Source organism: Giraffa tippelskirchi, chromosome 8 (genome assembly GCF_054371585.1).
Source record: "Giraffa tippelskirchi isolate mGirTip1 chromosome 8, T2T-mGirTip1v1.2.pri, whole genome shotgun sequence".
In the NCBI taxonomy this organism is placed as follows: Eukaryota; Metazoa; Chordata; class Mammalia; order Artiodactyla; family Giraffidae; genus Giraffa; species Giraffa tippelskirchi.
Window position 1 is genome coordinate 46,485,491 of NC_137282.1, and position 13,216 is coordinate 46,498,706.

The 13,216-nt window shown below is 36.0% G+C and overlaps 1 protein-coding gene across 3 annotated transcripts in view; it reads left to right on the forward strand.

The window, feature by feature from the left end:
• CDH18 (cadherin 18) overlaps positions 1-13,216 on the forward strand; it is a 647,409-nt gene that overhangs the window by 528,711 nt on the left and 105,482 nt on the right. For all 3 annotated transcript variants that reach the window (XM_081524342.1, XM_081524344.1, XM_081524343.1), the window contains one exon: positions 9,223-9,410. In XM_081524342.1, coding sequence (XP_081380468.1) covers positions 9,223-9,410 — 188 coding nt within the window. The remainder of the gene's footprint in view (positions 1-9,222; positions 9,411-13,216) is intronic.

Genomic DNA, 13,216 nt, shown 5'->3' on the forward strand with positions numbered 1-13,216 from the left:
AAACAGATAATAAAAATCTGTCATTTTTAATATTATCACTGCATAATATACCATAAAGTTTTATCATGTATCTTGCCCATAAGAATGTACACTCCAAAAGGATGAGGATTTTGGTCTGTTTTGTTTACTATATACTTAGTACTTGAAACTGAGACTTCCCAGGTGGTACTAGTGGTAAAGAACCGAGACTTAAGGGGTGTGGGTTCAGTCCCTGGGTCAGGAAGATCCCTGGAGGAGGGCATGGCAACCCACTCTAGTTTTCTTGTCTGGAGTACCCCATGGACAGAGGAGCCTGGCAGGCTACAGTCCATGGTGTCGCAAAGAGTCAGACACAACTGAAGTGACTTAGCACATATGCACAGTACCTAAAATTATGCTGGCACAAAGTAAGTGACATGTACTGAATGAGTCAATAATCTAGACTGACCCAAAACTTCAAGTGAAAGGGTACATATTCATAAATAATCAAGAACTTTTAAGGGAAAATAATTGAAGGGGAGTTGATAAAACATATCAACATCCACTTGGTTTGAAAAGTAGATCTAGTGGACTTTGTGAAACCATTAGGAAGCCATGTAATGTGTACCCCAGGACTTGGTATATGTCCAAGTTGGAGTTACAGATAAAAATACACATCAGAAAATGAAAGGCACAGGCACCAATTGTCATCCTTGTAAAAGTAGATAACTCAACATCTTAAAGGTTTACCAAAGTGATTAAAGACATATGCTATTTATACTTTAAAGGGAAATATTAGGTTATTTTATGGCATTAGAAAAAGGGAAGATTAAAAAAGAAAGACATTAAGCATAAAGTGATTGATCAATATTACTACATAAGCATTACATTTCTTTGCACATAAGATATAAACATAGGGAAAATATAAATTGCTTTGTATTTTTTAAAACATAATATTCATAATAATTATATATAATTAATGACATTAGAAGACTTTAAAAAGCCTTTTATATTACAAAATCATAAAAGTTAGGAGTATATACAATTACTATAATAAAAGAGAAGGTGATATTACAGATGTCCAGAGATCTGAAGATAAACCAAGTATAGGCAACAAATTTTCTTGTTTGAAAACTAATCATCATTTTTAATAAAATAGAAACAGAAATAGTTTCAACATAATAAGAAAGGAAGGCTTGAAGTTTCTGATATAAATACATTTTTGTTCAGGCACCCTGATGATGTGTAAAAGGAGACGTATGAAATAAATTAGGAGTTCTAGAAAATTAAAAATGCTTAATGAAGATCAGTCTTGAAAGCAATAAAAATCAAAAAAACCAATGATCATATGAAAACAGTTATATGAAAATGAGAAAAAAGTGAAAAATCTTTATACAATAAACGCAATACTATTTTATATGTAGGAGAGGACAGAGAGAAAAATCTATGAATGAAAGCATCCCTTCAAAAACAACAACAAAAAATAAATGTTTGGAAAGAAAATTTTCATAACTGGGAAAAAAGAAACTCAGATTAAAACAACTCAACATGTTTTAATATTAAAACACCGCCCAGATTTAAGCACATTCTGGTGATATTTGTGTATTATAAAGACCAAAATACATCCAAAAATTATGGATACAGGAAAAGGGCTTACCTCACAGCATTAAGCAGTCTGGCTGGTTGTAATTTTCATCAAACTATATATAGCTCATCTCCTCACAACATGTAGTGGTGCAAATGTGGACACTCTGCTTAGTTTGGGACAATTTTTGTATCACATTTTTGCAAGTCACTGAATACTTCGGCCTTAAACAAAACAAAAATTTGCTTTGCTATGAATTTTTTTTTTTTTTTTTTAGTGATTCTTTATTGCTATACAATTCAGACAGCATATCCTCCATAACCAATGACTATCAAAACAATAACCAGGGCTGTTCTGTTGTAGCTTGTGTATATGACAACCGAGTTATTAATTATGTGTGTACTGGAGCAGCATAATTATTAAATATGACTATTTTTTACAAAAGCCAAGCTACAGGTAAAGAACAAATTGACTGTTTTATATACCAGATAATGTATAAAATAAATTTCTTCATTTTTAAAAATATGTTAAATGATTGTAATTTTACTTTTTAATGCATAATATAGTCTATAAAAGATTTTTTTAATCAATTCCTTTTTTATATCAACTAGATATATGACTGTATCTATGGCATTATGAGATTTTGAAGTAAATATTTTCTAACTGTGCAATACATACATAAATATTTCACATATATAGTCATACACATGACAAGTTTTCTCTTGTAAATGCTCCAAGCAAAGGAAGGAAACTGGGAGAAAAAGAAAGCTCTCCCCTTAATTTTAACAGAATTAAGAACCAAGTCTGTTGTTTTAAATTTGTGTTTGTCCTTACAAACCCAATTATAACATTTATTTCTGTAAAATGAATACATGATCTCTCTCTCAAGCTAATAAATACATGATGATAGTAAAAAAACACAATCCATATGATACGTTTGTGTGTGTGTTTATATGTGTCTGTGAGAAATAAAATCTCAATGTATTTTTTTAGTCCTCCCTATTCCTCTTGAAAGTTGAATAACACTCCTACAATATTTAACCTTTTTGTGAACTCAAGCAGAGTACTCTGAGGGAGTTTTTTGGCAACTATAGAAATGCTGATTAGACTGTACTGTAAAATTATCCAAGATAAGATCTTTTTTCTTTTTCCCAGAGAGAGCAATTACTGAGTAAAAATAACACAAAAAGGCGAGAGATCAGAGAGATCATTTACCGTGTGTACCAAGATTCTGAGAGTTTTGACCTTTGTTAATCTTATTTAAATAAGAGTGCATTGCTTTCTAAATAATAAACTGACTTTTTCCATGTGATTGAATTATATCATGAAGAGGAAAGCCAAAACTTTAGACCACAGGTCAAAGATTTCTAAATACATTTGAACTATATCCTTTAAAAATTCTCCCAAGTGTTTTTACTCCTAAAGGGAATTCCAATTTTCATAAAATAACTGGTTAATGAAAGTTCGTGTATTATCATTATTATTCAAAGATGATAATAACCTAATTATTTTTGGACTGTTGACTCTCAGTTGTCAGAATTCTTAAAGGTGACTCTGCATGCTGCATGTCTTCATAACTGATCATTGCATGTCTTTTGGTATAACTAGTGTGTAAAGTTTTCTCTAAAATCTTTTGTTATTTTAGGATAATTTTAGATATTCCCTCCCAAGGTTAATCATAGTACCTTAAAATGTGATAAAACATAAAAATATTATATTTAGGATTAAAATTTCAAAGTTATGTGTGAATATTTATGTTAAACAGAAATATTAGTAAAATATTTGAGCATTAAATTAAATATTAAAATATTTTAGTGCCCTGGGCTCTTTTCCGAATACGCTTTCTACTCTAAAAGCATCTGGAAACCAAAGACCTTGGTTTCCTTTAAATCATTTAAATCTTAGTAACTCTATTTTTATATTCTTAGTGATCTTTGTTGTCAGAGACATCAAAAGTTCACTGAGTTCACATCCATTTATCATAATGTCTCTGTTTTGTTTTAAATTTTCTCTTCTATTAAGTCTATAATTATCTCACTAGAATGTCATATACACACACATACCCACTATACATTCAATAGTTCTGTTTCCCAAATTGCTGATATTTTTATCTTATTGGACAATTTCTTTATTCATTATTTTTATTCATTGATGAATAAAATAGACATGGGTTGTTTCTATTGTCTTGGCCATTGTGAATAATGCTACAGATACCATAAGGACATAGACATCTTTCTGAGATTGTAATTTCAATTCCTTGGAATATGTACCCTGAGGTTGGATTTCTGGATCATGTCATAGTTCTATTTTTAGTCTTTTCAAGGAACTCCATATTCTTTTACATAGCTGCTATACCATTTTACTTTCCCACAAAGAGTGTCCAAGGATTTCAATTTCTCCAAAATCATGCCAACACTTTTTATCTTCTGTTTTGCCAACAATAGCCAGCCTAACAGGTTTGAGGTTATTTCTCACTAAAGTGTTAATTTGCATTTCCTGATAATTAATGATGTTGAGCATGTTTTCATATACCTGTTGCCTATTATTATGTCTTATTTTGGAGAAATGTCTGCTCAAATCATTTGCCCATTTTTAAAATCGTTATTGTTTCTGTTTTGTTTTGCTTGAGTTGTAGGATTTACTTATATGTTTTGGAAGTTTGCAAATATTGCCATGCATCCTCTGCATTGCCTTTTAATTCGGTTGATTATCTGCTTTGCTGTGCAGAACTCTTTTAGTTTGCTGTAGTCCCACATTTTGAAGTACACAACACTACATTGTTAACTGTAGGCACCATGTCATACAGCAGGTCTCTAGAATTATTAAATCATCTGGAATAATTGAGTCACCTTCCCAGCTGGCTCAGTGGTAAAGAAGCCACCAGAAAATGCAGGAGACATGAGTTCAATCCCTGCCTCAGGAAGATCCCCTGAAGTAGGAAATGACAACCCACTCCAGTATTCTTGCCTGGGAATCCCATGGAAAGAAGAGTCTGGCAGACTGAAGTCCATGGGGTTGTAAAGATTTAGACATGACTAAGCACACACCCACTTCATGGTATCCTCTAACATAGGGGTCCCCGACCTCTGGCCAGGGGACCAGTGCCTCCAGTCAGATTAGCAGTAGCATTAAAAATCAAGTGCTCAATAAATGTAATGTGCTTGAATCATCCCCAAACCAACCTCCACTACCAGGCCATGGAAAAAATGTTTTCCGTGAAACAGGTGCCTGGTGCTAAAAAGGCTGGGGAAAGTGCCTAGGAGGATGAGCTGAGAACTTGATTATAAGTGGTTCACCTTGAGCACTGGCTATAACAGCAATTATTTATTTCTTTACAAAATAAAATCAGGAGATTAAAAGGCATTTGAAAACTTTATTCCAAGAATAACTGCTTATCATGTATTTATTTGCTTGTTTGAATTTTTATTTTGTTTCAATTTTGTTTTTAATTTCCCCAAACATTATGCAAAGCACCACAGAAAAGCATGAAGTAAACAGGGTCCCTTGTATTTGTCAAATCACTGACAACTACAGGGCTGCTATATATGAATAATCTATTGCTGTATTGCAAATCATCCAGTTGAGGAGCTTAAACAACCAATATTTATTACCTCATGATTTCTGGAGATCAGGAATCTAGGTTGGACTTAGCTGGGTGCTTCAGGTTAAGGTTTATTAGATCCTAGTATGTTTGGCAGCTGAGGTTGTGATCTTATTCAGAAGCTTTCCTGGGGGAGGCAGGGATGGCTTTTGCTTCCAGCTTACTAACATCATTGTTGCCAGTTTTCAGACACTTGTCATACGGTACACTCCACAGGGCTTCAATACAACATCGTAGATAGTTTCCCCCAGGGAAGCAATCTAAGGGAACTTGAAAAAGAATACCCATGAAAGAAGCCATTGTGCTTTCATAACCTTATCTTGGAAGTGATACCTCATTAATTTTGCTATGTCCAATTTATTAGAAGTGAGTCCCTATATTTAGCCAACATTTGAGGAAAGAGAATTACTTAAGGGCATGGATATCACTGCAGATGGTGACTGCAGCCATGAAATAAAAAGACAGTTGCTCCTTGGAAGAAAAGTTATGACCAATCTAGACAGCATAGTAAAAAGCAGAGACATTACTTTGTCAACAAAGGTCTGTCTAGTCAAAGCTATGTTTTTCCAGTAGTCATGTATGGATGTGAGAGTTGGGCTATAAAGAAAGCTGAGCACCAAATAATTGATGCTTTTAAACTGTGGTGTTGGAGAAGACTCTTGAGAGTCCTCTGGACTGCAAGGAGATCCAACCAGTCCATCCTAAAGGAAATCAGTCCTGAATATTCATTGGAAGGGCTGATGCCAAAGCTGAAACTCTAATACTTTGGCCACCTGATGGGAAGAACTGACTCCTTGGAAAAGACCCTGTTGCTGGGAAAGATGAAGGCAGGAGGAGAAGGGGACGACAGAGGATGAGATGTTTGGATGGAATCACCAACTCAATGGACATGAGTTTGAGTAAATTCTGGGAGTTGGTGATGGACAGGGAGGCCGGGCATGCTGCAGTCCATGGGGTCACAAAGTGTCAGACACAACTGAGCGACTGATCTGAACTGAACTGATGGATATCAAAAGGTGGGCAATATCAGGGCCACCTTAGAGTCTGCATAATAAAATATGTTTCACAACTTACAATTCATAAATTCTCAACTATATGGAACAGGTATAAAATATTAGAGTACTGCTGGGAGAAATATCAATAACCTCAGATATGCAGATGACACCACACTTATGGCAGAAAGTGAAGAAGAACTAAAAGGCCTCTTGATGAAAGTGAAAGAAGATTGTAAAAAAGTTGGCTTAGAGCTCAACATTCAGAAAACTAAGATCATGGCATCTGGTCCCATCACTTCATGGCAAATAGATGGGGAAACAGTGGAAACAGTGGCTGACTTTATTTTTCTGTGCTCCAAAATCACTGCAGATGGTGATTGCAGCCGTGAGATTAAAAGACACTTACTCCTTGGAAGGAAAGTTATGACCAACCTAGACAGCATGTTAAAAATCAGAGACATCACTTTGTCAACAAAGGTCCATCTAGTCAAGGCTATGGTTTTTCCAGTGGTCATGTATGGATGTGAGAGTTGGACTATAAAGAAAGCTGAACACCAAAGAATTGATGCTTTTGAACTGTGGTGTTGGAGAAGACTCTTGAGAGTCCCTTGGACTACAAGGAGATCCAACCAGTTCATCCTAAAGGAGATAAGTCCTGGGTGTTCATTGGAAGGACTGATGTTGAAGCTGAAACTCCAATACTCTGGCCACCTTATGCAAAAAGCTGACTCATTTGAAAAGACCCTGATGTTGGTTAACATTTGAGGGCAGGAGGAGAAGGGGATGACAGAGGATGAGATGGTTGGATGGCATCACTGACTCATTGGACATGGGTTTGGGTGGGCTCCGGGAGTTGGTGATGGACAGGGAGGCCTGGCGTGCTGCAGTTCAGGGGGTTGCAAAGAGTCGGACATGACTGAGCGACTGAACTGATACTGAAATATTAATATATTCTATTTTGCCTAATGGGGCATGAGGATAAGTTATTATACCTGTAATTCTTGGGCTATATCAACAAATATCCATTCTTCGTCTGCACTGAATCTTCTTCTTCCAGGATGGGCTTCCTCTTGAGACTCTGCCTAAAGGTTTTCTGAGCCATGCCTCTTTTACGACCCACTGGTACTATTTTTTCAACTTTCTTTGTTAAAACAATGTGCTTTGTAATAATACCATCATAATAATCCTGTGATTTATTTATTTATCTCTGTGTATGAAGACTTTTTTTTTTTTTTTACAATCGTCATCATCCTAATTTTCACTAGCCAAAAGTCCTTTAGTTGGCTTATTGAATACGCAAAGTTATAGTTTAGCTGGAACATAACCAGGAAGTTTACTTCCTATCCTATCTCAAAAATTTTAGGGAATATGTTCTAATTTATTTTGCAACTTTTCTATGTGTTTTACATCAGAACAGTGTTCTATTGCAGCAGTGTTCTATTTTACATGTAACTTCCTAGCGCTTCCCTGGTGGCTCATATGGTAAAGAAAATCTGTCTGCAAAACAAGAGACTCAGGTTCAATCCCTGGGTCAGGGAGATCTCCTGGAGAAGGGAATGGCTACCCACTTCAGTATTCCTGCCTGAGAAGACTGGACAGTAGAGCCTGGCAGGCTACAGTCCACGGGGTTGCAAAGAGTCAGATACGACTGAGTGACTAACACTTTCACTTTCAGAAATATTGTAACATTTATAAGGATTCTAAAAAATTATTACAGACCTTAGGTTAGTTATTCCAACATGAATCTTGGAAGCACACCCATTGTCAGAAGCCTCTTTCAATGTATCACAGCGAAGAGAGATGAGCTCCAGTTTGAAAAATTTGGGGGAATGAAATCTTATGAATCATTGTGAATCACCTGCCAATCCTTGCATCCATCAACTGTGAGAGGAGTGGTGGAGTCCTATAAAAATGTGGGTCTCATGCTTTTCCCAGGTCAAATAACTTTGTTAAGAGGAATATGGTGCCTTTAGCAATCTGACAGATCGTGGTCAAAGCACATGTTTAAGATCAGGGGATCATGTTTCACAGAAGGTGCTCTACTCATGAACTGTTATGTTGGTGAGGGCTGTTGAACTAAAAATATTCGAAGTCAAGCATAGTGTAAACAAATTTATAGAACTGGGAAAAATCTTTGTTGAATAACAGACACATGCAGACACACACATAAAAGTCAATTTTCAGTATCTTCATGTAGGTGCTGGAAAAGGCTCTTGAGAGCCTGTTGGACAGCAAGGAGATCAAACCAGTCAATCTAAATGAAATCAACCCTGAATATTCATTGGAAGGACTGATGCTGAAGCTGAGGACCAATACTTTGGCCATGTGATGCAATGAGCCAACTCATTGGATTAGACCCTGATGGTGGGAAAGATTGAGGTCAGGAAGAGAACGATTGAGAGAGAATGAGATGGTGGGAAGGCATCACCAGTTCAATGGACATGAACTTGAGCAATCTCTGGGAGATACTGAAGGACAGGGAAGCCTGGCGTACTGTAGTCCATGGAGTCGCAAAGAGTTGAACATGACTTAACGACTGAACAACAACAACATGTAGCACTTTAAGACATGCAATTTTACCTTTAGAAGAAAGTTAGAATACTCCACACACTTACAGATGCTCTAAACAAAAAAAAAAAGAAATATCATACCAAAACTAAAAAAGAATTATTAATTCAGAAATTATTTTTATAGATGTTTCACATTCACCTATCTATATGGCCTAATTGTATTTATGTATAGTATTAAATCTCATTAGTTTAATTTTGGTTGAAAATTTTTATAAAATTACATTTTAATTAAAGATTTCTGTTATTTATATAGTTATTTGAAGTTTGATATAATAAATAAATAAATCACTGTAACAGATGTTTCTAACTTCGCAATAAAACAGTTGGTGACAACATGTACATTATGCTTTATATCTAATTCATAAATGCCTGTAGGGAAATGTGAGCATTGATGAAATAGATGTAAACATAAATAGATGTGTGGCCTAAATATTTCAGTGTCTTTTTATGAAATGATTGTTGTTTTATGACCATTATTATATCAAATAATTTTAATATAAAATATTTTTTCAGAGCACTATCAGCTGTATGTTCCTGAGTCAGCTCAAGTTGGTTCAGCAGTTGGGAAAATCAAGGCAAATGATGCAGACACTGGCTCGAATGCAGACATGACATACTCCATCATTAATGGTGACGGTGTTGGCATCTTCTCCATCTCCACTGACAAAGAGACAAGAGAAGGAATCCTTTCCTTAAAAAAGGTAAAAAAAAAATACTGTTAGTGAGCTAGGCAATTCACTCATTTTTCCATGAATGCAAATTTGGCAAGATATTCATAATGTATATTTTCAAGTCATTAAAGTGACAAAGTATTTCCTCTTTAATATGTAATTACATTTTAATTATGATTATGTCTAACTGTTTAAATCATTTCTTAAGTGTTAGTTGCTGAGTTGTGCCTGACTCTGCAACCCTGTGGACTATAGCCCACCTGGCTTCTCTGTCCATGGGATTCTCCAGTCAAGAATACTGGAGTGGGTTGCCATTTCCTCCTCCAGGGGATCTTCCTGACCCAGGGATTGAACCCAGGTCTCTTGCATTGTAGGCAGATTCTTTACTGTCTGAGCCACCAGGGAAGCCCTATATGTTTTAGTATGGTGGGAAGATCAGATGTAGAATACACGATGAATATATTCCCTTATTTTTGTTTTCAGATAACATATTTACCGTGAATTCCAGTTCTATCAATATCGTTATTTTACGTTATGCTAATCAAAGTAGCATTGTAAGACTTTCCTGCTTGATGGTCATGGACCTTTTAGTAAAGTCATTTACCTTCCCATTACCCTCATTCTGTTTTATTCCTAAGAATTTGTCACCAGACTAAATCTATTGCCTTTTACTTTTAAGAGAACACTATGCTAATGCCTTTGTAAGAATGAAGTAGAACACAGGCAATTAGCAAAGGAGAATTTAAATGTAACTTCTAAAGCAGTATGTCTCAGTGTTTAAATGTTTAACAATTTCAGCTTGAAAATCTAGTAACACGCAAGTCCCTAGACTTACCTTCATTATATTTTGATTCAGAAATGCTGGAGTGGGAATGAGGAATTAGTCTTTTTAACAAGTACTCTGGATGATTCTACTGTATAGTATGTTGAGAACAAAGGCTGAAAAATTATATTCTGATGTCTCAAATGGTAAAGAATCTGCCTGCAGTGTGGGATACCTAGGTTCTATCTCTGAATTGGGACGATCCCCTGGGAGAAGGCATGGCAACCCGCTCCAGTATTCTTGCCTGGAGAATCCCCATGGACAAAGGAGCCTGGCAAGCCATAGTCCATGGGATCAGAAAGAGTCAGACATGGCTGAACAACTAAGCGCACACACTGTGATAGCGAAGTGAATCAATCAGTCAGTCTATCAATCATCTATTTATCTATTTGAATCTAGTTGTCATTTATTATATTATCTAGCTATTTATCTAGTTACCTGTGTGTTTTTGTGTATATATTTATCTTTGCACTATATAAAATCTCATTTATTCTTCTAATAATCATAATTTTATACTTATTTAAAATTGAAGATTAATGTGTCTTTTGTATGTCACAAAAGGGGCCTGAGAAGCAGAGTTTAAAGTGTGCAAATACTTACGAAATAATCGTCACCGGTCTATATATAATATTGATTCTTAACTTAAACATCTTCTCATTTTCATCTTTCTGAAGTTGTCAAACTTGGATAAAAAAATGTGTTGATAAAAAGAGTCAATTTCCATATCTTTATTTTAACAAATATTGAGTTTTAAGTGTCTCTTATGCGCCAGTAATTATGTTCTACATGAGCCATGAAATCCTGAGCAGAGCAAAAGTCAGTCTCAGCCTACATAGAGCTTCCCACCTGTGAAAGTGGAGAGACAGCCACCAAATATCCCATGCGTTCTTAGATGGATAATAAAAAGTGATCTATGACAGAGAGTTAAACAGTAATATTGGGAAGGCAAATCTAGGGTGTTTAATCCTGTCTGATGAGAACTAAAGCATACTTAGGAGGTAATTAGGTGAGAGAATTAAAGGAAGAGGAAAGAAGACACAAGGAGAACCTGAGTGGGGTGGAATGTGGGACAGTGAGGACCTAAATAACACCCTTGATTCTAGAGCAGAGAGTGAAGAAGCTAGTGCATAGGAAAGCACACAGAATTCTGTTAAATTTTATCCAATGGAAAGCCACTGAAGCTATCTAAGCAGGAAGTGACAAGGTCTCATTCGATGTCTCTATTCCTAATGAATTTTTAATATAAGCTACAAGAGAACGAGATGATTTTTTTAATTTGTTGCTGCATTCCCGATGTCTAGCATGTTTTCTGACACTGAATAGGCATTCAATAAGCACTAGTATAATGAATGGATATATTGAATTGGCCAAAAAAAAGTTTGTTTGGGGCTTTCTGTAAAATGTTAAGAAAAACTCGAATGGACTTTTTGGCCAACATAATAGTATAGACTGAAAAATGAAACAAGGAATGTCTGCTTTTAATTCCTTGGATGGCTTCTTCACTCAAATAAATCCAGGTAAGTGGATGAATAATTCTTTCTGAAAGATGGATCTTAAGCCCTAGGGAACACTAGCATTTAAGAAACAAGGAGAAGGCAGGAAAGAAATAGAGTCTGTGAAGAGAATATCAAAATACAGAAGAGAATTTTATCAGTGAAAATTCCCAAAGGAGGCTGAATAGGAGGAATATAGTCATTAAAAAGATGAGGGATTCTAGATCTATGAAACCATTTAGGATTATAAAAGTTAATTCAGCTCACCATCAGCATCTCATTTTCATCACAATAGATAGTAGCATCACATTTGTTGAGCGTTTCCTCTGTGTCAGGAAGGGTTTTAAGAGATTATTCATTCCCAAATCTTTATTGAGCTGGTACACCCATTATGGAGCTTCCCTGGTGGTTGAGTGGTAAAGAATCCACCTGTCAATGCAGGAGTCGCAGGAGACTCAGGTATGATCCTCGGGTTGGGATGATCCCCTGCAGTAGAAAATAGCAACCCAGTATTCTTGCCTGGAAAATTCCTTGGGCAGAGGAGCCTGGTGGGCTACAGTCCATGGGGTTGTTAAGAGTCAGAGTCGGACACGACTGAGCGACTAAGCGTGCAGGCACACCTTTATCATTCCTTCAAACCTAACTAGAATGTTGTGTGGGCTTTCCTGGTGGCTCAGTGGTAAAGAATCCACCTGCCAGTGCAGGAGATGTGGTTCGATTCCTGTGTCAGGAAGATCCCCTGGAGAAAGAAATGGCAACCCACTCCAGTTTTCTTGCTTGGAAAATCCGATGAACAGAGGAGCCTGGCAGGCTGCCATCCACGGGGCTGCAAAAAAGTCAGACATGACTTACCGACTAAAACAACAGAAATTGAAGACAAAAAATTTGGCTTAAAAGTTCATCTCTTTAGAATCTCTAAAGTTACTTGTATTACCTACTTGAAAGGAAATATAAAACATTATATATATATAATTTGCTACAATGAAGAGAAGAACAAATTTACTGTAGTGTAGAGATTATGTATGGGAGGCAAAGAAACGGGAGAAAAACATTTAAACACACTATCCTTTTTGAGAAGCTTTGTAGTAAAGCCAGGGAGGCAAATAAATGAGAACATCATAAAATGAAGATTTTAGTTGTAAGTTGGGAAATGGAGAGTGTGTTGATAGCAGATGCATAAAAAGTCAAGAGACAAGAAACTGAGGATACTAAAGAGAGGGTAATTGAATTAAAAAGATGCTCTGAGGTAGAGATGACCCTGTTTGAGCTCTTGATCACAGATGGAAAGAAAGAATCTTTGATAATATGCCTCCATCTTTGACAGAATCAAATAAGTGGGAGAATTTAATGTTTGCAGATAAGTTTGCAATGATCTAGCTGGAATATATGCGGGGGAATGGGAAACAGAGGATCCTTGCCAAATTGGGAACTATTGTCTGTATAAAGTAGGAAGTTTTAGCATGTTTACAAAACGTGAAGGAAGTGGTGGATGGTGTGAATACACACATGATATAAAATAC